The sequence below is a fragment of the Stegodyphus dumicola genome, chromosome X2 (assembly GCF_044657685.1).
Source record: "Stegodyphus dumicola isolate Sdum_Otavi_A_Nest chromosome X2, ASM4465768v1".
Classification (NCBI taxonomy): domain Eukaryota; kingdom Metazoa; phylum Arthropoda; class Arachnida; order Araneae; family Eresidae; genus Stegodyphus; species Stegodyphus dumicola.
In genome coordinates this window covers 51,262,633-51,288,597 of record NC_140781.1, presented here as the reverse complement: position 1 = coordinate 51,288,597, position 25,965 = coordinate 51,262,633, and the positions used below count along the sequence as shown (strand labels likewise).

At 31.8% G+C, this 25,965-nt stretch overlaps 1 protein-coding gene across 3 annotated transcripts in view; it reads right to left on the bottom strand.

The window, feature by feature from the left end:
- The window catches only part of LOC118193261 (trypsin-like), a 38,416-nt gene extending 14,748 nt beyond the window's left edge, over positions 1-23,668 (bottom strand). Inside the window, exons 1-4 of one of the 3 annotated variants that reach the window (XM_035364313.2) lie at positions 23,412-23,668; positions 21,223-21,305; positions 18,149-18,255; positions 5,990-6,267 (exon numbers count right to left, since the gene is read on the bottom strand). In XM_035364313.2, coding sequence (XP_035220204.1) covers positions 5,990-6,267; positions 18,149-18,255; positions 21,223-21,305; positions 23,412-23,475 — 532 coding nt within the window. In that variant the 5' untranslated portion in view covers positions 23,476-23,668. Of the gene's footprint in view, positions 1-5,989; positions 6,268-18,148; positions 18,256-21,222; positions 21,306-23,154; positions 23,222-23,411 lie in introns of those variants that run through there. The other 2 variants (XM_035364315.2, XM_035364314.2) reach the window with 2 other exon arrangements.
- Positions 23,669-25,965: the final 2,297 nt, after the last annotated feature.

Here is a 25,965-nt window from a genome sequence, read left to right as displayed (position 1 = left end):
TTGTGTTTGCGGATGACAACGCCCGTCCTCACCGTGCAAACATCGTAAGTGAATGCCTTCAATTGGAGGATATCACCCGTATGGACTGGCCAGCATTCTCACCGAATTTGAATTCAGTAGAACACGTGTGGGACATGCTTGGCCGACGAGTTGCAGCCCTTCAACCTCCTCCTACATGTCTACCGGATCTTCGGAGAGCATTGCTTTTTGAGAGGTGTAATATCCCCAAGATCAGATCGGTAATTTGATACTCAGCATGCCTAGGCGTTGTACGGACTGTATTGCATCGTCTGGGAGACATACAATGTATTAACAATCATACCAACCATGTAATATTGTTTTTTTGTAAATAGGGTTTTTTTTTTGTAATTTGCTCCAGGGAGAAAAAATCGCTAAGTTTTTTAATAATATCAAACATATAGCATCTTTTTTTGCTCTTTACCTTTTGTTTAATAAATAAGCTTTACAAATAAGTCAAATTTGTTTTGCTTCTAACTCTTCCTTTGGGTGATTTTGCATTATCCTTAATTTATGGACATGAATGTAAATCACTATGTTTTCCAGCTGATTAGTCTCAAAACATTGGATTTAAAGTCAAGTTTAGAAAATGAAAAGATGATGCAAAAATATCGCTGCTGTTTAACAGCAACTCTTTCTTAAATATGGCGTTTAAAATTTTAGCCTTTTAAAGCCTTTTAAAATTTATAGTCTTCTATTTCCCAAATAAAGGTTGTTTGGTAAATCAGGAAAAAAAATTAACATAATCCTAAATTTTGTAAAATTTACCATAGAAAGTAAAAATATTTTATTAACACCTAAGAAAAGTTTATGTGTTACTCATTTTGAAATAACGTTTCTATATTGAAACAGATATACAGCACAGATTAATCTTTTTATAATATTTAATTCAATTTTAATTTTATCGGAAAATAATTACTAATATACTGCAATGGTCATTAACAAATATCATGCTTCTAACATCTGTTATTAGTATGAAACCTACGCATATTTATTATCAAAGAGTTGATTAAATCTTGGCAAAATCTCGATAGTCGAATCCGATTTTCTTCATCAAGTTTGAATCTGTACTAGGTTTTTGGCAGTCACTGCTGAAATTCTAGCTTCCTATTGGTGGGGGAGGGGTATAGAAATAAGGAATACCTTCACAGATCTCTTATTCAGTCGCAGAAATTCGTATTTTAATGAATTCCAAAACTGGCAGTGGTATGGATATAAACTTCACTAGTGAAATTTTTACCAATTTTTTCTCTTACACAGTACTAAATTCTAGAACAGTATCATGTCTAGAAGGATTATAAATAGACTGAAACCTGTCACAGGCTTCCAAAATGTGTTAGTCAAAGAAAACAAACGAGCTACGCATTCTCAAATTGCTGATAAAATATCTGCAGTAAAATCTACTTCACTGTTTATAGTAAGTTAACTTTGAACTGCCTTCCTTTATTAAGATTTTATTTTTCAAAGATAAAATTCTTCTTTGAAGACCACAATTTGTTGAACTAAATAGTTTCACTTCTTTTACATAAAACTTTTCAAAACGTAAAACTTCTCGAAAATATTTTATCTTTATGCAATTTATTTATGAATTTCAATACAAAGTTATGCCACTTCTAACATGAAGTTTGCACCCAAAAGGCGCCTGTCACAAGCATAGATTTCATCGTAAAGATAAAGATTTTCCATGCATTTAAAAACAAGAGATAATATATTTCGTTGAGAAAGATGATCAGTAATACTGCAAGGGAGGGAGAACAATACTTAGTCTCATACCTTGACACATTTGTTGATATTCCATCTTTCTGTAGTTTTAATAAAGTCCACCTTATTGTTTTATTCAAATCAACACTCAAATTTGGGAAGGGCGGGGGGGGGAATGTTTAGCTTTGAAAAATACGAAAGGTCCTAATCCGAGTAGGAACATTTTTCAAGAATGAATGCTTTTAAGCCACTCTAACAGTCTATTATTTAACAAGCCTCAACTCAAAGAGATCCGTTTTATATATCACTGTGCTGCTATACTCAATTTCAAGCAATTATTTGTATATCTATCAGAAGTGGTAGTCAAAGTCAAAAAAATCTTTACATAGCTTTTTTGACTTTGACTACCAGAAGTGGTAGTCAAAGTCAAAAAAGCTATCAAAAGCAATTGATAATGTTCATGATTAGATTGGAGCAGACTGATTAGCTGGAAGCTATACTGAAAAATGCGCGTGCTTCTTTTAATGTATTAATATCTAATATTTATTATTTGAGCAAAAAATTATGATTACCCACCAACCTTAACCCTTTCGCTCCCGGTGGTCTAACACTGAAACAACCTATTCAAAATTCTGCAGAATTTTGAATAAACGAAACAGGTCGTTTTCTTCATTCATTCTTTCACCTGATGCCACGAATATCACAAAATTTGCGAAGTGTTCGGCTTAATTAAAGTTGTACCATAAAGGCGCTTCACGTAATTACTACTTCAATTGAAATTCTCAAAAGAGAAAAATTAGTGAAGGCTAGAAAACAGGAGAACAGGGAATAGGGTTATAATTGAAAGGAGTACAAAATGAAAGTCATAAAACAATTACTAAAGGATACACAAAATGGAAATAAGAGTTTGAAGTAGAGACAAAATATAACTACATACAATATATACAATTGCAGGAGTGCATACGTTGAGCTTAGGACGGATGGTTGAGCTTAGGACGGTCTCTTAAAAGGTGAGCAAGATATAAACGTAATTCTTAATATTTTCAATATGATCATTCAAATTATTTAGTTTTCCCTTGAAATAAAGACCAAAATTTTTGGCTTGATTTCATCAAAGAGAACCAAGTTTTTCTTTAGTAATGTGTTCATATGCTTTTTACGAATTATTAAAAGCTTAGATTTCTGGGCATCGATAGTTCTCCATTTCGTGCACCAATATTCAATGCTTGGCTTTAATTCTTGAAGTTTTTTAATGGCATGATTTGCGTTTGCTGGTTTAACTGCCAGTGCAGTATCATCGGCATAACAGCTCATTTTGTTTTATTTTCTGGTTTAGGAAAGTCAATCTCATAGAATAGGTAGAGAATAGGGCCTAAACTGGAGCTTTCTGTAACTGCAGACTTAATTTTTCTGAAGTCTGATTGTGCTTTACTAATAGTAACAGTAAATTTCCTATTGCGCAACCACCTGCACAAGACGGCATCTTTTGGCGCGTAGCGGAAGCTTCAGTACAAAATGCAGCGTTGCATTAATATTGGCATTTTCTTGGTGTGATACCATTTGTGCAGTGCATAACCGTGCTTTTTGTGCAATACAATATCAATATCACTTGTGTAATGTCTGTTAAGCTATTTTTCCAACGTTGGTGGCAATTTTGGTAATTTGTTGAGGTGACAACTACAGATTCATACATCTTTTTTTCTGTATAAGGTGTGAAGGTGAAAGACGACTGAAAGATTTTCGAATTTCTGTAGCGAGAGGATTGATAGCACTGCGTGAACATGAAAAACGTGGACGAAAAAGTGAAGACATCGACACATGTGCCAGAAAATACAGAAGTTTTCTTCCATCTGAGATTCGCCAACAAGCAGCGGCGCATATGCCAATATGTGGGACAACTTAGAACGTAGTTTATGCAGTACAAAAGCTGAATCCTATCGAACAAAATAGCATCCCACAGTTTCCTATTTCGAACTCTTGACTGAAAGATAAGAACTGTTATCTACAGTATCATCAAAAATAAATCTAGACATATAGTTTTAGTGGTATTGTAGTCTAACCACTATATTTTTTATAATTACTTTAAAACTGTTTATATTAATCTTTACCAATATGTTAGCCATGGGACAAGCAAATAAACTTTTTTTTTACTTTTTTTTTTTTTTTTTTTTTTTTTTTTTTTTTTTTTTTGAGAGCCAAAAAGCTAGAGCACCGAAGCACAAAAACCAAAACAATGGTGTTATGCAATACAAAAAAAGTTGTACTTAAAAGTGAGCTACGCTTTAACTTCAGTGGATTTTGCTTGCCTGTACTTAGAATAATTTAATATCTGAAAGGAAATAATTATAAAGTTAAGATCATTTAAATAAAACTTTTTCCCAATGTTAATAATTTCGGCTAATTTCTAATTTTATGTTCATATTAGATATTTCTAATTTTATGTTCCTAATTTTGCTCTTAAGTCCCAAAGTACTTAGAATTTCATTACATTGGTTCTGATACATAATTTATTAAATCTCAGCCGACAAGCGCTTTGGAGTCGCAACACAGTTTTGCAAAGACATAAATATTGCGCGCTCTGATAAACATAGATAAGCATAATTATTGGATGTGCTAAGTCAACAAGAATTATACATAAACTGGCAGGATTTGTGCCGATGATTGAAATGCAGAACCTGCTTCTTCAGCTGCAGAAGAGTAAAATGAAGAAGGTTCCATATTTAAATCTTCGAAATTAGGCTGCAAATTTATGAATATTAGGCTGATTTTTGTTACCTTAGTACCTCCAATAATTGTCATTCGACCTGTTATTTTAACTCAGATTTATGGTTTAATAATAGAAATTAATAAGTATTATTTTATTTTATTCGAGATATTTTATTTATAATTGTACCCATACAATAATATTGTCTAATTATTTTATACATTTTTTATGCATATTCAAATAATGTTTGTTAAAAATCCAGAGTTTAATTTAATTTTCAAAAAAAAAAAACTATTTTCCGAATATAGTTATCATACTCTAAAATGTTCCTACGTTTAAGTTTTGTTTAAACTTTCATATACATGGGATGATACAAATAATATCTGCATTTAATGGCGTGGTGATCGCGCGTATGATCTGTAACATATTCAGGAAGGCGTTTCGTGGAACTGTTAAGTCATTTGCCGCAGAGCCTGATAACCGACAGAAGCCCACAAGATTCATCCTGTATTTTAGGAAACCTCAAAATCATCTTGCAGCTTTTTATAATCTCTTTTTTCCTTTCAGAAACAAGGAAAGCGAAACTCTGGGGCTGAAAATACCGGTCGGTGAAAAATATTATACTTGGAGCTGCAGGTCATTTTAATGAGACCCTATTCATGGCACTTAGAATTCACTACAAAACGCATAGTACATATATATATATCCATAGCATTTTTTTTTTATTAAAGGCATCCAAAGAAGACCAAATTCGGGTTACTTTCTTCTCCTCTAGGATGTAAAATGATATTGAGGTACTTTTGAATAGTTTAATGTTGTTAAAGAAAACGTCTTGTTAATCTAACGTACTATTACCTCACTGCTCGAAAATACAGAGTAATCATCTTACTGTATAGTAATGTTGCCAACTTTAATAGTAGTAAGTAATAGTAATGTTGCCAACTTCGAGAAGCATAACATGTGGAACCCCGTAAATACAACAAATTCCTAGTCTTCTTTCTTTTTTTCCCGCATTTATTTCAAAGGTCCGCTAAGTGACGATGTTTTCGATTGGAACGATGACATTAAAACAGATGCATTGAATGTTATTACACAATAGAAAGCAGATTTCTACTAAAAGACAACTTTAACCTGATTCGCCAAGGGTGGAAGTGCTTTAGCATCGAAAGAAATTTTTTTGGAAATGGAGGGAATCGATAGATTCGCTCTATTTAAAGCATCTTGTATTTGAAGCTGTATTTGAAATTACTTCAAATGATGAAATGATAATTAATTACTTCAAATGGGTGAATCTATTGGTTTATTCATTTTAAATACATAATTTGCATACTATTAGTAGTTATAATTATATGTATTAATTCATACCGTAGCTACAGAACCTTCAAAAAGACTGAATGAAAAAATTAAAAAAAAAAAAAAAAAAAACCTTACAGTATACCGACAAGGGCATGCCAAAGTAAATAAAACAATATATAGTAGATATCAAATAAACATTTTCTTATTTCAACATTCTGCAATCAAAATTTAATGCATGTAATAAAAATAGTTCATTTAATTAATACTTACAAAAGTCGACCTTGCCCCAACCTGACGCAAGGCAATTGAATTGTTGTCCAAGAAAAGTGTCAGTTTCCTTTGGCAGACAAATAGGTTTTATGTGAGAATTTTCCGGTACAGGTTCGGCCAATTTCATCAAGGCAATGTCATTGTCATAACCATGATACCAAGGGTAATAAAAAATTTGACTTATGGCAATTTTTTTTTCACTGTCTTCCCATTCTTTCAGGTTGTGTTCTCCAACTCGAGCCTTCCAATATGTAGGATGAGGCAATACAAACATGGGACTGTTGCAAATTAAAAGATATTTAGAACTGATGTGCTGTAAAAGGCTAATCAAAAACATATACAAATACCACTACAGCAAAACTATTAATTACAACAGAAAAGAAAGGGCTTTAATTAATGCTCTAAATATCTAACGGAGAAAGTTCAAAATTGGGAGCGCATTTGTAAAATCATTTATTATTTCAAAAGTGAATTTACAAAATGACTTAAATTTACAAAATACCAGCCTTAGCAAAAATCTTAATTTTTATCTCAGTTAAAAGCTAAACACATTGTATCAATATCACCTTGGAAGTGTTCAAAATTTTCAGATATTTTTGAAATTCTTTGCATTTTCCACCTTGTACATAGAAATTTTATTGTATTTTCAATTCGTTAAAACTTTGACTTTTTCCTTCTCACTCCTTTTCATCCTTTCATATTATTTGCTCATGCCAGACTGAAGCAAATTTAATTACTTCATAGAAAAAGTGGTGAAGAACACGAAATTATGCCGTATGCTGCTCTTATAGATAAACTAGCTCTTAAATTCTACTGCCACGCCACAAAAATGCACTAGAGTGGGTTATTAGGCTATGGCTGAGTTTAAGAAACACCCTTACGGGTAAGTGAATTTACGTAAATTCGAGAAGTTTTAATTTAGAGGTACAAAAGAAGTGTTTCTCTTCAGGATTTTAAGCGTTACTTTGCTTTAGACACTTCATTTTGTAACTAAGATGAAATTGTAATTTCCTTAATATATTACCTTATAAGCCCAAAATCATGGTCTGATAAATTTTAGTTATTTTTTTTTACTTTCATGGATTTATTTAAAGTTTCAGTTAATCTGATGAAGCAATGTCAAAACTGTAACTAAACACACGGTGATGAATGTTGCTTAGTTATTAAACAGAAATAGCTAGAAAGTAGTTTTAACACAGACCTTGCAAATGAACTTAATTTTTGTATTTTCGTTTTTAATTATGACTAACTAAGAGTGATTCCCATATTGACATAGATTTCAAGTTGCCGTCCCAAATAAATAATTTTCAGAATACCGACCAAGCTGGCTTATGCATGTAATATAGTGTTAGTAAAACAATAAATTTCGATCATCTCGTATTTTACTTTCTGAATACAAAGAAGTATTCATTTCGCCTGTTGCATAATTTCATATAAACAAAAAGTGAATCTGGTATTTACAAAGAGATTTAATGTGAACTGATCTGTTCTCGTGCAATTCAGTTTTCCTTTTTTAAATTTAAATTCAGAAACACAGATATTTTATTGCGAAATATTGAAGTTTAGCTTTTTTAACTGTTTTTGATATTATACTTTTCCCCTTATGAATAATTAATTGCAGTTCAATCCAGAGAAATTCCTTGTATTCTACTTCCTTATTTATAATAACTGATATTTAAGTCAGAAAGATGCTTTATTGCTTCACTAAAAAATATTTAGTTGTAATGTTACGTATGGAATAACTCAAGAAGAGGCATGTGAAAACTTGCCTCTTCTTGAATTTGAACATGTGAAAACTTCAAGTTGCCAAATCTGTAGACACTAAAGAAACAGCGGAAAAGTACTCAACTGATAGTGGTTAGATTTATCAACAGCAATAGGGGCGTGGAATAGGATACCTTTCATAACCGTAAAAAATTCTGAAGAATAAGACTTTTCAATCAAAGCGTTCTAGAAATATTAGTAAAAAGAATGCCCATGAATTTTTCATTTGGCTTTCGAACACTAATAGTAATTGTACCCATTCTATTTTGTTTTCAATTAAACTGTTAATAATTGTGTTGGCTAGTATTAAGAAACCAAAAAGAGATGTTCGTAGGGAAGAAAACTATGCTTTCTGGATCACATAGAACGTCAATTTGTATTGATTCACATTTAATTTATTATACATTCAACTGATAATCATGGCGAAAGAAAAGATAAACTGCAGAAGGACAACCGCAAAAACACAGCAGTACTAGTTTTGTGTCTTAATACCTTAAAGATGGATGAAAGTCTACGATTACCAACTATAACGTTAGTCCTGGTCTCATCGATAGGAAAACAAAAAAAAAAAAAAAAAAGAATCCTGATTTCACAGTAATCACTTTAGCCTTATGCATGACTTAAAGTTCACTCTTCTTCTACCAATCTTTTAACCATTTCCGGCACGCTACCTTTTAAAGTCGGAGTTTTGATCAGAAAAAAAAAAAAAAAAAAAAAAGGACGCAGCTAATTAGGCCTAGAGGAGTACACAAGTAAAATTTTGTGAAGATAGCCCGTATCGTTTTAATTCTGTGGGTATGCCCAAAGTGGCACACTCATTGAATACAGCTTCAAAAGGTTGCTGAAACGAGCATTGTTGTCAATGAACTGACCGATGAGATGCGGAGAAATAAAGAATACAGACTCTCAGTTGTCCTAGATTATCGGTGAGCCCGATCTAGGCACACCTAGGGTTCGCCGTTTGATTTTAGGCAAGATTTCAAGGTAAAAATTTAAAACTAATATAGAATAAGGAGATTAGCATACAGCCAAAAACATACCATAGAAATTTCTTTTCAAACAATTCCTTTTATACCCTAAAAAAATCTGGAAGATTTCTTTGAAAAATGAGGGTCTTAAAAAATTAAACATGGCAAAATATATGGACTGGTTTGTTTTGAACTGCCATCTACTATAAATAAAGAAGGTTCAGAGTAACCTATAGTAACCTATAAATCCTTTTTCACTCAATTTTTCTGTGTCCAGACCGGACACACTGTGCCGCAAAGGGTTAAATTGTTTTTCTCACAAAGGTTATATTTTTGAGTTGTCGTTTAAAGTATTTATTTCAGTGACAGTCACTTGAAGTGTTACGAACTAAACACCAAAATACTATACAAGATTTGCTCTGTGACTTCACTGGCTCCTTATCTGCACAAAATCGACTACTCCCACTGTGTCATCGTTTCCTCCCACTTCTGTAAGAAAACGACGTCAGCGTTAGGAAGAGATCTAAACTTGCTTATCTACTGGCCTTGCTAAACACCGTGGAAAACTAAAAATCATCAAAACGTGAACCAGTTTTTTATAACCTGCAAATAGATTTTGGCCATGACAGCAAAAACGTATCTGTCGTTAAATGAGGCAAAGCATGCGAGGATATCTGTCTAACAGGAGAGATGCTTTAGTGAACGATTTTCTAAGAAAAGGTGATTCGTTCACATGGAGATTCATCTTACGTTTTACCTCATCTATGAAGAAAATCACGAAAACTCCCATGCAACCAGTCTGCTTCCATGATACGAATCCTTGTCGAATTACCAGTGATCAGCGATCTTACCCACAAGACCATTGGTGGGAGAACCACAAAATGCAAATAAAGCACTATATATAACTCCAAATGAGCGTCACCGCTGAAAAATAATTTTTTTGTGCACAATATTGCCGAATAAAGAGAAAACCCAACTAATACGTACAAAAAACATGACAAAACAGGTTGAAAGTGCGCATTATGCAGCAAATTAAAGAGTTATGGGAATAAATGAAAGAGCTGATCGCAAAGTGGACGACGCCTGTATTCAACTTTCATCTGTATGCATTTAACAATCTTTTAAGAATTAACGTTTAAGCTTATTTCACATATAGTGTCTGAAGAATTTTAATTTATTTATTCATAAAATTGTTTATTATAAATGAAAACTAAATGGTTACTAAATATAGCCATAAAAGGGTAATATAGAATAAAGTAGAAATACATAAAGTAGAATCTACGATTTATGTTAAGAAAATCTTGAATACACCAGAAGTTTTATGCTCTTAGAGCTTATAACAAAGAAATTAAAACAACTTTTTTTTAGCTTAAAGAGAAGGGCATCTCAGTGTAGTTGGAAAATTAAGTTTAATTTTAAAATGATAATCTAATCATACTTCGTTTTAAAACTCATATTTTTATCCCTCAGTAATATTTCTAATTATTTTAATTAAATGAAGGTATTATAATTAGTTCTGTATAAATCATTCTTAATTTAAATTACAGTTAATACTAATTAGTAAACTAATTAGAAAGCCCATAACCTAATATTATGATATGAACGGTTACTTTCAACTTAAATAAGGCTTAATATGAAATGCATCATTAATTGATGTCATGATTGGATTAACGAAACTCCACTGATCGTTGCTGATTTTTATCTACAACAAATAAATCTTCTTGAAAGTGATAATAACTGTTAATAAAATATTTTCTTTACATTTGGTTGCATTACTTTGTCTTCCAACAACAGGAACTTTCCATGAAAAACTGAATGAATATACAGTATAACAAAAACTATTTGAATGCTCGAAAAGGAGACAAAATCTAATGCTGGTACCAAAAATAATTTCAATCATATAATTGTAAATACATACACACAGTTTTATCAAAAATTTGTTTGAAGCTTATTTGTTTTACTAATCATTTATTTGTTTGAAGTTTGTTGTTAAAATTTTGTTTGAAAGTGATAATAACTGTTTATAAAATGTTTTCTTTATGTTTGATTGCATTACTTTTTCTTCCAACAACAGGAAGTTTTCATGAAAAATTGAAAGAATAAAGAATATGACAAAAAATTTGAATGCTTAAAAAAGAGAGAGAGAATCTAATGTTGCTATCAAAAATAACTTAAATCATGTAGTTGTTAATACGTAAATACAGTTTTAGTAAAAATTTAAAATGAATTAAAGCCTTTTTTCCTGTCTGTCATGGAAAATGCTTTTTACAAAATACCAGAGTTAATGTTTGAATTATACAAGGTGTCTGAGAAAGATCTTTGTTATTACAGAAATGAATGCCGCACACAGAAATGAATTGATCCAATGATAATGCGTTGTGCAGTGAAAGAAAACCCAAAACGTTTTCAGCTCAAATCTTTACCATGGTGCTTTCATCCTAAACTTTAAAAAGCGACAATACCGGAAAAGCGCGATAAGTTAAAACAACAGTAGTTTGGTCCGGGGTTCGAATCCCGACGAAAGGGCTGGCTGGATATCCATCCAGGATATCTATCCAGGATTTTGTGGTTTTTCTCATGCGTAACGTCTATACCAGCCAGTTTCCCATAGAAAGTCTTCCACGAAGGCATCCTCCTCTTAGGCAGATAGTCCTCGAGTGCTTTACCGTAATTAAATGAAAGTTAAAACAACGTCGGTCTTCACTATGAAACGAAAGTACTGTAGGAAATACAGAAAAACACCTTTACATGATCCTTCAGTTTAAGCTTGCATGCGTAAAAGGTACAAAAAATATTCAGCCCTTTAAAAAATATAATCATCCATTAAAGCCTGCTGAATCTGAGGAAAAGGCAAGAGGAGCATTCTTCAGGATATTGAGGAAATTGGTAAGAACCTCCCACGGAAATTAAATTTCCTATAGTTACGATTTTTTTCAATCAGCAGTAGGAATCCGTGTTAAAGTTCTTTCAGAGTAAATTAAACAACTTTGCCTTTTCTACTATAAAAATTTATTTAAAAAAATAAACAAAATAAAAGGAACAAATTTTTAAAAAGGAGGGGTAGAAAGGTATCTTTTCTTTTGTTGCAATCAACATTCTGTAGCATTTTCTTGTTATGAATTTGAATACTATTAAAGGTCTTTCTCGGGTATATATTTTCATAGCCCCGTGTTTCTTTTATGAGGTCATAATTTCCCTGTATCTAATTCAGTGGCGTAGTAAACTTTTGACGCCCGAGATGATCCCTGAGTTTGCCGCCTAATGACAGTCCCTGAATTTGCCGCTTTTCTTGATATACAAATAACTAACTTTTAAAAAAACGTTAAAACGACATGTGGGGAAATAAACAAATAAAACAATTTTTAGGCTTCTTTGCTTCGTGAACTTAATCCGCGAAATAAATTAATGTGGGGAAATAAATTAAAACTCTACATTCAATTTTGAAGAAAATCCTTGAATTCCAACTTTTAAATTTATGTTGTTATTATTTTTTTTTTTTTTTTTTTTTTTTTTTTTTTGTTCGCAAAACTGTCGATGACACTGTAGACTTCTATTGGATTGCTCTAATTGCTGTTACCTAGAGTCTAGATATTCTCAACCTTTTAACTAACGCGTACCATCTAAACAAAAATTCAAAAACTTTAGTACCACCACTACACTTTACAATGATTATTTTTCAATTTCTCAATACAAATATTAAGACAAATATACATTTTGCTATTTGCACAACCTATTGGCTGTTTGTACGCACACAAAAAATGAGAATAAAAATTGGTTACTATTTTAATTATGAAAATTTAAGTTGAATATAAGACATCAGTTTTAAAATTTTGTGCTAAATTTTTGCCTGTTTAAGACAGATCAGTTTCTTTATGTCTGGTCTTATTTCACTTAGTTTTAACCGTAAATTAGGATCCAATTTTAATTTCGTTCTGCATTTATTTTTCAATTATAACATGGACGAAAAACCTTGATCACACAAATAGGTTGTGCAAAATGGCAATAAAAATTTAATAGCTTTATTTGAAATGCCTTTAAATTATTTTTTTCGCTTCAGCCAAAAGTTAACAATTGTGTTATTTCTGAAATCTTTAGTAAGAGTTCGATCACATGAAATTGCTATCACTTGTTCTTTTTTTTTTTTTTTTTTTTTTTTCTCATTTTTTTCACAAGATAAAATTTTAGATCTATTTGAATAAAATAGATTTCTAATTTTCTTTTTCATAATCCTCGGAAAAATACATGTTGAAACTATTTATCAATGAAAAAACAATTATTTTTAATTTCGGATGCTAATTCTTCTTTTATTTTAAAATTATTTTCTGTTAGAAAACTTTCTAAATGTAGTCGTTACGTCAGTACTTTTATCTAATTGCAATGCGGAAATACTCACTGCGTTTTATTTTTTGAATAAGATTCTCTTTTATGGAATTTGACATTTCATGAATTCGTCGAATTACTGTATCATTTGATAACGGAGTTCATATTATCAAGTTCATTTGATCATTTGATAACGGATAACGGAGTTCATATTATCAAGAACTTGATAACGGAATATTATCAAGTTCATTGGCCACGTTTTCGTTTCGCTGAATAATGTTAAAACGATATGTTAAGCTGCTGGTAATATAAGGTTTTCTCCAATAGTGTGAGCCTGCCCAGTCTTGGTAATTTTTAGGCTCATTAGGTAACTAAGCTTACCTTTCATTACTTGTTTACCGTTTTTCAGCTGTGCTGATTTCCTCTTAAAATATTCTTCAGATTTATCCTTTAAACCGGCATGCTTAGATTCAAGATATCTTTTAAGAAACGACGACTTTAATTGGATAATAGTTCACCGCAAACAACACATTGGATCCATTTCATCTTTATTCGAAGTAAAACCCAAATGATAAAATAAGTTTCATTATATTTTCTATAAACATTTTGTTTTTTTTCTTTTCAGTAATCGTTGTGCTAGTAGATTGTCCTGTATCCATCACCTGTGAATCATCACTTTTCCGCTTAGTCAATCCTAGCCATTTTTCCATTTTGAAAAACTAAGTTTGTTTTATTATTTTTTCACAAATATTTAAACGCACAGTCTTCAAAAACAAATAACAATTTCTCAAGTCGCGTAGAAAAGTAAAAAATACAAAACAATAAGACAAAATACCTGCTTTTAGAGACAGAAAATCGACGTAAAAATGAATCTAATTGAAAACAGAGCAATATGAGCCCAGAAATGATGGCGATATAAAGTGCAGACATCAGGACAACCCTGAGAGACAAGCTAATGAATGGATCAACTCTTGAGTTAATGATATACTATTATCTTTTTATAAGAACTAATTTTTATTACCTATTAAATACAACATCCTTCTCTAGGCTTCTTTTTAGAAACATCATTTATGATAAATTTTGTTATGTTTTTGACTAAAAAATGTTTGTGAAAATAAAAACGGATTATTTTGCTAAAGTCTTATAAGGTATTTATCTCGCTTTCTTAGCATGCCTTCGTGGTGTAGTGGTTCTGCACGCTGGGCCGGTATTTCAGAGGTCCATGGTTCGATTCCCGGCGAAGGCGATTGCTAATGTTTCATCTCTCCGGCATCCAAAAAATCGTAACGTCTTTACAGTCTATGAGCGGCTATAGACCTTGAACAAAGCTCAGATAGCATAAATTTACGAGTGTTAGAGAAAGAAAAAGCTTAAACATGATGTTGGGTATTTAACTTTTGAATTTAATATTTAAAAATACTTTGTTTCTTTGCGTACGACCTATTTTTCTTTTGCGTACCACTAGTTGAGAATCGCTGATCTAGAGAGTACAGAAAGATTTCTTAAATGAAAAATATACACCTGTAGTTCTTAACTACTTAAAATGATTTTTATTTAGAAAATGCTTCTCACGACTGGCAACATCTATAGCAGTTGAGAGAAAAATTTACACTAGAAATACATTTGAGATTTTGTTCTGGAGATTTCATTTTAGAATAAACTGCGAAAGTTCAAAAGCACTGCCCTTCCACTTTCCTGCTTCGATTTCTCTAGAAGTAACAGAAATTAAAATCTGAAGTACTTCTTTCTTCGCGACGAATTCTTCCTTATGAAAGTCACGTAATTTTAATTTAGCTGATATTCGTAATTTTCATTTAAAAGTTTGGACGGAAATAAAGATATAACAAAAGTGTGTAGCCGTTGAAATAACGTGGTGCTTTCTTTGAATACTTTATCTAGAGCAGGATTTCTTAAACTTTTTATCACTGAGATTTTTTTCGCAACCCCAGGACATCATAATATTTACAAAAACTTTGTGGGACCCCCATAAGTATTGCGCAAATCCGACACACGTGTGAGCGAAACTGTCAATATTTTCACTTGTTACTGTAATATACTATTGCATTTTTAGGTCATTAACTTTAATTTCTAATTTTAAGACATAGAACAATGTGAAAATTTTAAATATGTAAAAGACGAAATGAAGCAATGTCACGTGTAAAGCAAGGGAAATGAAAGTATATATTATAAAAAGAATGAGTCGTTTTTTCTTTGTCTGTATTGTCTTATCTTTATCTATTTTCAGATATGTAGTGTAAAAATATTTGATAATTGCAAAATTATTATAATAAGTTAAAGAAATATCCAAACTGCTAAAAGTTTTGGCGACCCCCTGCTGCAGGTACCGCGACCCTAGGGGCCGTGACCCACAGTTTAAAAAACCCTGATCTAGAGTAAAAACACTTTTTTTCCTTCTCAATTTAACTCCACATGGCAATTTAGAATCTAATTATTCTTCACCTGCCTCGACGATTCACTTAACCCTTTGCGACACAGTGTGCCCGATCTGGGCACACCTACACATTTCCTTCTGTACGTACATAAAAATTGAATAAAAAAGGATTTATAGGCGTATAATGTAACTATCATATACCCAAGTTACTTTTTCTTTTAATTTATACGCATGTAATCATCATATAACCAAGAGAAGCTTTTTTATCGGTGTGTAGAGTAGCAGGCCTTCCCGTAGCACACCCTGGGTAATGCTTAATATGGCTGCGGTATTTAGAATCTAGTGTTTTTTTAATCGTAGGCAAAATCTCTGACTCTTTTACGCGCTTTTCAGCAATGCTCGTTTCAGCACTCTTTTCGAAGCTCTGTTCATTCACTGTGTCTGCTTCGGGAACACCCACACAATTAAAACGATAAGTGCTATCTTCACAAAATTTTACCTGCCTACTCTTCCAGGCCTGATTAGACTGCCTACCTTTCTTTTGTCGAAATTCCAACTTTAAAAGGTAGCGTGCATGAAATGGTTAACTAACCCCTATAAAAATTGTTTCACGCAAAAAATACGGCTCGAGCAGACCGCCTCCGTCTAGCTACGCCACTTATCCTTTTCCTAATATATATTATATTTATCAAATAAGTGGCAAGCTAATTGAAACAGAATGTCTTTTGCCCTTTATAAAAGATAAAAGAATACTTGCAAAGAACAGGTAAAGAAGCAAAGTAAGCAAAAGGGAAGTGAAAAAGAAAAGTAAAGAGGATGATATAATTTCGTAATGTTAATCGAGCAACAGTCGCAGAATAATTTCTAAATGTGTTTCTGTTTCCATACAAGATCTTAGTCGTGACAATCAATGGCAAGACCCTTTTCATTACCGAACTCCATCATTAGTTATCTGAACAACTCTCAAGAAGCGTTTTTCAGATTCGCTCAGCTACTCTTCTACGCATCGTAGGTAATTTCACTTCCTGTTCTTCCGTTCCCGCAAAAAATTTGAATAGCTAACTCCCCTTACTATTTCATTCGAATACAACATTTGACCTTCACCTACGTCGTTAGTGTAACAGGATGAAACCTGCTGCTCTTGCAAAAAAAGCAGCATCTGAATAGAAGCTGTGAGGTGAAGGTTAGAGGGAAGAGAAGGTAAAACTGAAGTTTATAGAGGGGAGAAAGGTTAAATGATCGTCCTTGAACTTCGTATTGGGGAAAACTGTTGTGCTGTATGTTACTACTGTGTATGTTAAGATGGATAATCCATCAAGAGCTTTGTAAGATTGCGTAACAGAAGGTTTACGCTATCAAATTGTTCGACTGCTTGTGAAATACCACAATGCCAAATAAAAAACTGGCTGACTTGCGTGTTTTCTAAAATAACTAAAAATTTATAGTTTATATGTCAGTGATACGTGCTTTATACATTTTCAAAAATTAAGAAACGGAAAATATTTGCGCTCACACAAAAAATTCATTTTCGAACCCAAGTGAAATAATCTTTGAACTATGTTTATGAACTATATTCATAAAAACACTTAAAAACAAATAAAATGAAATAATAATGGATATAGTTTGTTGCAAAAATTAAGGTCTAAAATAACATCTGTTTTAAATTTAGTACACAAATCATCCGGAATAGTAAACATTTGATATATTACGTAAATAAAATAGATCATATACAATCATGATAGCAAAAGTCATTCCTTAAAATTATATTAATTTTGCCTCTACACTTTTCTTTTCCAGTAATTTGTTTTAACTATTGTATATTTATAAAAATATTTGCAATTTATATTTAAATTAATTTTAATCAGTATTTCGAATTGCAAGACGTATGAACATGCTTATATGCAACCGACTAGCTCAAAGAAAATTTCTTAGAGGTGTTATTAACAAGAACACTCACTATTTTTAGATATTCCCTAAATTCTTAAATTTTGTGCATTTTTAGTGCTTTAATACATAGGGTTTTTTTTTTCTTTAATATTACATGCATTTTCAAGTACGAGGCGGCTTACGTCCAATATAAAAATAAAATTTCCTAAGAACTGGAGAGGCTTTTATAATAAGAATAAGTATATATGAAATAAGCAGAAGGCGAAGAGACAGGGAGATGCCTGCCAGTCATATCAGTGTTTTTGCAACATAAAACACAACGATATGTTGACGAAGGCTTTAACAGATTTAGTGCTACTCAGGTTACAGCTTCAGTAAATAAAAAATAGCATTTTAGAACTATTTCTGAACAATGAATTAAGTCAAAAACTTCCCACAAATGAATTAACATATCATATCTTTTAACAGAGAATGAAACTAAAAAATACTTAGAGCCCTTAGGTAGAAAAATTGAAAATCAAAGTCTCTGACGTAAGGTTAATGAACCCAAAGGCCAGTAATGACACTGGGTGTTGATCAATACGCTTTTTGATACTATTTTAGTAAAGGAAAATACTATATAATGGTTTTGGAGACAAGAATTTTGATATCTTAATTCGGAATACTACAAAACAATTCTTATTTCAACTGTCAGAACACTTAATATCTTTTTTGACATCCTTCAACTAAATAATTACAATTATAGTAATGACCTCAAAAAAATGTAAAATTTCTTAACCCTTGCATAACAAGGACTATTTTTTGATACATGTATTTTAATTTACTTACTTTACAACGCAATGCGCGGCAGTTAAAATCCACTGTTTATCGATGAGCACCCCACCGCAAAAATGAGGAATGGTGCCCTTCTGGGGGTGGTTGAGTTCCAAAGACAGCTGAAAAGAGAATATTTTAATTAAAAGTGTATTTTTAAATGCTCTATAGATAAGCAGATGTCCTCATGAAATTTCTATATGCTGATTATTTTAGATCAGTTAAATCTAAATAGGAAGCATTTCACAGATAAAATTAACTCACAGATGTATATTGGTGGTTAAGTTTTCATTAGGTACAGCTGTGATAGTAGTGATAATTAACGTAGCAATTTTTTTATAGATAAGGTCATGCAGTTACTTATCGTTCTTTTTTTGATTCTTTTTTAGGTTATACTTTTCATGAAAAATTAGCAGTAAAACTTTATAAAAAAAAGAATTTATTAATGACTTTTGTTGGTTAATGATGTCAATTTAAAATTCTATTAAATGCTATAAGTTGCAGTAATTTTCTATGCTTAAGTTTCCGTTTTACATTTTTAGCAAATATTTATTAACTAATAAAAAATTATGAAAGTAAAAATTATCCTTATTTCAATCTTGCGGTAACAAATCATTACGCGAGTTTTTACAATTATTAAAAAATTATTAAATTATTACATTTTACAATTATTAAAGCCTAAAAAACGCATGCCTGCGATGTTATCGTCATACGATGATTAGTAGGCATTATATTTTTTACCACGATAGTTTCGACGATGTTTTCAAACTGCGAAGTTTTTCAGCCGCTTTATTTTCTCCCACGATGTTTTGTACCGCGACGTTTTCTCCTTGCGTTGTTTTCTCCGCGATGTTTTCGCCGGACACGCTTCGATAAGAATAATGATCTCCGATCCGCTGAAGCAGCAAAACCACAGAATAACAGCGAAGTATCGCAGAAAGAATTAAGGTATTTCTCTCATGTACGCCTTTACGGTGTGGTGAATAGCACATCCAGCAAGCAATGGAAAATCCCTATTTTTATTATTGACAAGGAAATATTTGATTTTTTTACATTTCCTGCTTTTAAACGTTTCAAATTTTTCACGTTTTCAAATATTTCACATCTGAATAGACACTATAAAAACTTCATAGTCTCTGCAATCTGACTGTATGACCCGTGCATCCTTATAGAGCTAGGGTAATGAATCCAAAACCACACATCGTTAAAAAATGACCTCTCACTAACTACCCAAATGTCTTTCCATGCAATTTTTTTTTATCTTGGGTTCTCTGGAAAAGCTTCTAACCAGACAACAATGTAACGTATATTTAATGCTGAGGGGTAATAATTCTTAACCTTATTTTGCTATACAGATAATGTCTTACAATATCTGTTGTCTAACAACGTATGATTTGTTTACGGGTGTACATTTTTTCCCTGTAAATTTTCTGCTCTGCGTGTGTGCTAGTGCTGTATACGCTTTTCTAATCGTGATAAATGTTGTTATTTTCTTTGTTACAAACATCTAATTTGTAATTTTGGTGATGCCTTCAATTTATTTTTTATCCAAAGAACTAATTTTGTCCTCCTGATCAACTTTTTGTTTTGCTTTTGTTCCTCGTGCTAGATTTTAGAGCCTTAGTTAGTTACCTCGTGCATGATTTCATGATACGATGAGAAATACTCTACAATTTCTCTATACCCAGTTTTTGCATCTGTATAAAAGCATTTTCTCTGTTAGCGCATAAATATTTACCTTTCTTCCTTGTCAAAATCAGATATAAAGGGAAGAAAATGAGAATTTTCGAGAGATGTACAATCCTTTATAAAAACTGCAGTTTCAAAAACAAATTATTTTAATAAAAATATGGAAAAAATCAAGAACTTTGCAGAGTCATTAGGTTATTTTAAATATCAAGAAGCTGAAGAAATGTGCAATGCCCTCGTCGGGAATCGAGCCTGGATCTCTCGAATACGTGCCGAGTGTGCTAACCGTTACACCACGAAGGCATGCAGAAAAGAGGGAGAAAACACCTTACAACGTAATTATTTCACATGATCTTCAATAGAGTTCCAGACAGAAACATTAAATTCTTCAATATTCCTGAAATATGACTCCAGAATGTTTTGTATAACTTTGTGTAGTTACTTTGAAACTAAAGTAATGTATGTAAAATTTACATAATTTTGATAAATCTTTTGTCTTCACATACCTTCATATACAAAAAAAGCACCATAGGTGAAATAATTAGAACATCTTACTTATTGTGTTGAAACATCTTGCACTGAAAAACCATTACCTAAATTATCTGATGTGTATTAAGGAGTAACAATAACATACTTTATAATAATTTGACATCCAGAAATTTGTACAACCTCTGTGCTATAAATTACGAAGGTAAAGCCAAACCACTTGAAGGTTTTTAGGGAAAATCTAAGAATCTGACATACGAAACCGATTTCCATCACTATAATCCGCAGTTGAGTGAAGAAAGAAAATGTTTGTTTTATGGAGAACACCTAAGTTTTGACCTTTAGCAGATGCAAATTAATTGTACAGTTCAATAGTTGCCTCACAGCAGGAGTACTGTCATTGTTATCTTAATTTTATCATTTTTTATGAATATTTATCTAAGTAGTACGTTGTTTCACATCCTGTTATTTCAGTTTTAGAGGTGTTTATTTTACAGTCACATCATGACTTACTTTCGATAAGTTCAGATCTGAATTTTATTCTGAATTCATTCAAATATCGTATTATTTCCAAAGTATTCATTTTATAGGGATGATTGAAAAAAAAATCAAAAAATGAATATATGTGAATAGTGAGTGAATGTGAAAAATCAATTTTAAGTAAGAGAATAAAATTAGAAAAATACCTTAAAATCTTACATTATTTTGCAAGGCTAGAAAAGAAAATATCTTAAGCTTTCCTGTTTGTTTTGCATTCATGAAATACCTATTTTGACTGAAAATGCTATTATAAAATATTGTGCTTACATATTTTTCAATGATATTTTATTTCTATTTATTATATCACTTTGCATAAATATTTATAAAATTGACAATAATCAAATTATTGTGCATAAACTTGTAAATATAATTACCTGCCATGGAAATTCGCCTCTAGATGCTAATCGGCCTCCGACAATTCTTTCTGATGCATTACCATAGCGAGTTACACCACAGTCTAGAAAAAAAATAACATTTATCATTTTATAGCTTTGAATACGATACTTATAAGTGAGTCTAATAGATATCCAGCAAGATAATCTAATAGATATAAGTTTTTTCCAGAATCAGTCTGCCAGTATACCTAATCTTATATATTATCATAGGCCTGAACTATAAAGATAAATAAATCCCATGTTATAAAAATTTTATGATTTACATTGTTGAGCAATTTATGAAATGCTTTTAAACAACTTTTTTATATTTAATACGCCTTTTTAATTACCTAGTCGAATTTCTGCAAGCATTTCAAGTAAAAATCTTCACAGGAAAGCTTTAATTGTTTGGCAATTAAATATTTACAGAAAATGTTAAATTATTGTTTTAAAAAACAGTGAGAAAAAGAGAAGATTTATTCTATGCGTGAAGAATTTTAAATAAAATAGTATTATAATAAGGTGCCTTGTTAGTCCAAAGAGGCTTTGTCCCTGAAGGACTATTGCTTTCGTTTTGCGATTTTGCGTCGGAACTCTATAAAAGGCGTATCACTTTTCAAATCGTTGCCACCAAATACTATCGTCCTGTATTATATTTGAAGAAATTAAATAATGAAGAATGTGCATAAATGTGTGTATGTTTCTCGCATTGTGATACAACAACGGTACCTAGAGCCATCCAATTTTGAATGACGTAATCTTACAGCGAATATGGGCATCTGGAAGCCCAAATTTGAAATTTGGAATTTGTTTTATTATCGATTTCCTATTTTGTAAAACTTTAAAGAATTTTTGATTAACAAACTCAACGATTTAAAAGCGAGCAATGGCATCACACTACGAGGGGGAAAGGGCACCTTTTCTCGAGCACGCGGAACTGTGTGTCGGACATTCTAAAGATATGATATTTCAAAATTATTTTGCGACATTTCTGTTGAACTGAATTTTATGGTTTAAGTGCAAAGAACATGATATTTAACAAATAAATGTAACATACAAAACGTTAAAAAACGACCCTTTGGACGTAATTTAAAATCTGAAACCTTTCAAGTTTTTTTTTGATATTTTATTTTTTTAAATTTTTAAACTAATTGTATTCAGACAAATTCTTTTGTTTGTATTACTTCATTAATCTACAAGTTCACCAAAGTTTTGTTAAAATGTTTCATATACACACATACACACATATGTTATATATATTTCAGTTTAATTAAAGGAAGACATTAACTGTTAAAAAAAGCGCGCATTTCATTAAATCGTTTTAGATCTAATGAGTAATCTATTCTGTCAAATTTAAAATTTTGTTCTTTATAAAATTCCATCCTAATACTGACCTTCCAAAATCAGTATAAATTTGAAATTAAACAAACAGACTGGAACAGAAACCTCTGTTATTATAAATTAAGTTTAAACACAACAAATCGTGGAAAGGAAAAAATAAAATAATTAAGTATAAATGGTAATGTTTGATGGGTAAACTTACGAAATCATAATAAACTAAGCATTAGCACTGAGAAGAAATTAAACATGTAGTTAGTTTTCTTTACTTAAAATTAAATTAATTTAATAAAATTTTATAAATAAATAAACCGATTTTAAGTTAATAGATTTTAACAGTATTTTACAAGATAAATAAATAAATTCTTAATTAGAAGTAATGTTAAGTAATTTTTACTTTCTAAATTTCAACGTACAACCTAAATAAGTGTTTTCAACCTAGATATAAAATAGAGCATATATTAGTATGTAATCAACAATGCGCACTTTTGATAACTATATAGATGACAACAGTAACTAATTTTTCAGACTAGGATTTAGTTTCAGACACCAGAAGAAAACTGATAGGAATCGAAGAAAATGAAACTGACTTACGAAGTAGTAAGAACAGAAGTTTGTAGCTGAAAAAGACAAGACTTGCAGCCATTAAGTATTGAAAGCTCTTTTTAATTAATATGTTAATTCCGTTGTTTTCTCAGATTCTATTAATTTTATTTAAAGAGTCCTCATTGATCCAGAAAACAGGTTATTTGTGTAGAAATAATTCATAGCAAGAAGCAGAAGAATGAGTTGAATTAGAAGTTAAATTAAGACATTTATCATATAACAAGAGAAGAATTCAATGAACTTACTCTGCCCCGCTGTCCGCGATACGAAGGTAATTGCGCAAACAAGAGCAACGATGAAAGGTGTCATGTCTAAAACGCGATAAGAGGAAAACGCTCAGAATCCTTTTTCATGAGCCTTTTTATACATGTTTCCCTTCCCCTCCTTCCAGGCTTCAGGCTCTTCTCAAACCGGCTTCACTTCGTTATGTCCAACCGCAAAAGTTCGATCGGACAACGCTCTCCTCGCGGTAGCATTGTGGGGGGGAGGTAAGAAGGAACTTTGCCTCTTTCAAATCAACACAGCAGACGTGATGGGAAAGAAAAATAATCAAGAGCAACTGGGGTCATCTAAAAATACGCAGCTTGGATCCTATCCAGCTTGGCTTTGCATTCTAGGAGTCCTTAACAGGTAATGCCCAAATCAGTGAAAAGATCAGTAGAAGAAAAGAGAAAGTTTAATATATTAAATAGGTGATCTTTACTTTCTTGTATATCGCAAGGACTCTGCCGCTAATTACACAGCAAGAACTTTAACGTATGAACTTCGTAATGACGCATTCAAGAAAAGTTGGCTTTTGAAGCGGGAAATATAACGAAAGCGAAAGTGCATAAACAAACTATGAAGAAAAAAATATTGCGCGATATCTGTTGCTTATTTACTTCAATTTACGATTTTTTATACGTTTTTTTATATACGAAAATAAACGTGTCTAAATATTTTCTCACCTGAGGCAAAGAGGTAAATGCGCGCCCCTATACGCAGTCAAATTAACTACAGCAAACCCCTTTGTGGCGACCACCTCCCTTAGACAACTAATCTGAACGTGACCAGTATGTCTAAACACGTAAATAATCATCGGTATTAGACATACGTTTCTACAATAATCGCATCTAGAGATGACCACAATCATCTGGAAACATGAGTGCTCCTATTAGAGGGAATTCATGTCTTATGAATTTATTTTTTACTGCACACAATTAATTATTTTAAATCACAGCTGTTGTAATATTTTTAATTCAAGCTTTATATGTTCAGAAAAATGATTTATAGTTTTTAAAATTAAAAAAAAACTTTCAAAATACCTTTTCAGATAAAAAGTACTGAAACAGCACAAACAGTAATAAAATTAATATAAAATATTACATTAAGTTTCAGGCATTATTTTTCTGCATTTTAACGATTAAAACAATCCGTAACTTTTTTCAAAATTTACTTGATTACTTGACTCATGTCCTATAGAAATAATGTTGTTTTCTTGGCCAGATAAAGATATTTGATAATTTTTCATTACTATAAAGTTCCGTTCTATACTAGCAACAGTTACTGGCAACGCTAAAAGTATTCTTAATGCAACTTCCATATTTGAATTCGGTTGAAGTAAATCAGACACGTAAATTTTCTTTCTTTGAAGGACATAAATTTGTTCTTGTTTTGGTGTTCCGAATTATTGGAATAGTCTGATTTTAATTTAGACATTTCTGATGAAATTTCTGCAACATTGATATCAATTAGAATTTATGTGCTAAGTTATAAGCTGCTACTTTAATTTTACTTAAATCCAAAGACATTAATTTTTCATAAATTAGAAACCGAAGATCGGTAAATATCTGGTTTACTTTGCATATCTTCTTTATTTGTTATTTCTTTTATTTGCGAAATCTTCTTATTTCTTTATTTCTTTTATTTGCGAAATCAAAACATCTATCACTTCTTTCATTTCTACAATGAAAAAATAGTTTTCTGAAAAATTAGATTTTTTTGCCTGTTGATTCTTAACGGTCTTATTTATTAACCTTTCTTTTTCATATGCCTTAAAACTATATAGTTATATTCATTTTTAAGCTTGTAGAGACATTAGGTATGTTTGGAAGCAGGAGTAATGAAAAATTAGCAACGCCTTCGCCGGGAATCAAACCGCGGATTTCGAAGGCTCGCCAAGAATGTGGGAAAAATACCTTATTTATATACTCCCCCTTTTAAAGGGCGACTGGGGTTTTTAGGAGACCCAATCGCCAAATCCTGGGTGTGGAGAATCATCATCCAACACCCTTTTAGTTCGGGCGCCACTGTAGAGTCATTAGGATTTTTTTTTGAAGGCCGGAGAGATGAAATATTAGTAAACGCCTTCGCCGGAAATCGAACCACGGACCTCTGGAATACCGGCTGAGCGTGCAGAACCAATACACCACGAAGGCACTCTAGGAAGGAGGGAGAAATACCTTACAAGCTATTTTTTCCAATTTTCAAGAACATTTTCTTTCATCTGCTATGAAGAAAGAGATAATTGTTCTCTAATATACTGTCTGAGAGGGAAGATTTAGCACTATGAAAGAGTGAATAAGATGTGAGGAAAATTCACAGCAGTTGAGCTTTTGGTTTCATAGTTTAGAGGGCCATAGGCTACATCTCGATGTGTGATGCTTGCCCTAAGCTGTGAGACTGTTGAAACAACTGCTTCCTGGATGCCCTTAATTGAAGTGGAGTGAGTCCTGCCAGCACCAAGGCAGACACAGTCGAAGTTGTGCGATAGGCTCTTGCTATTGCTAGTGCAAAAGGCCTCTTCGCGCTGTAGAGGAT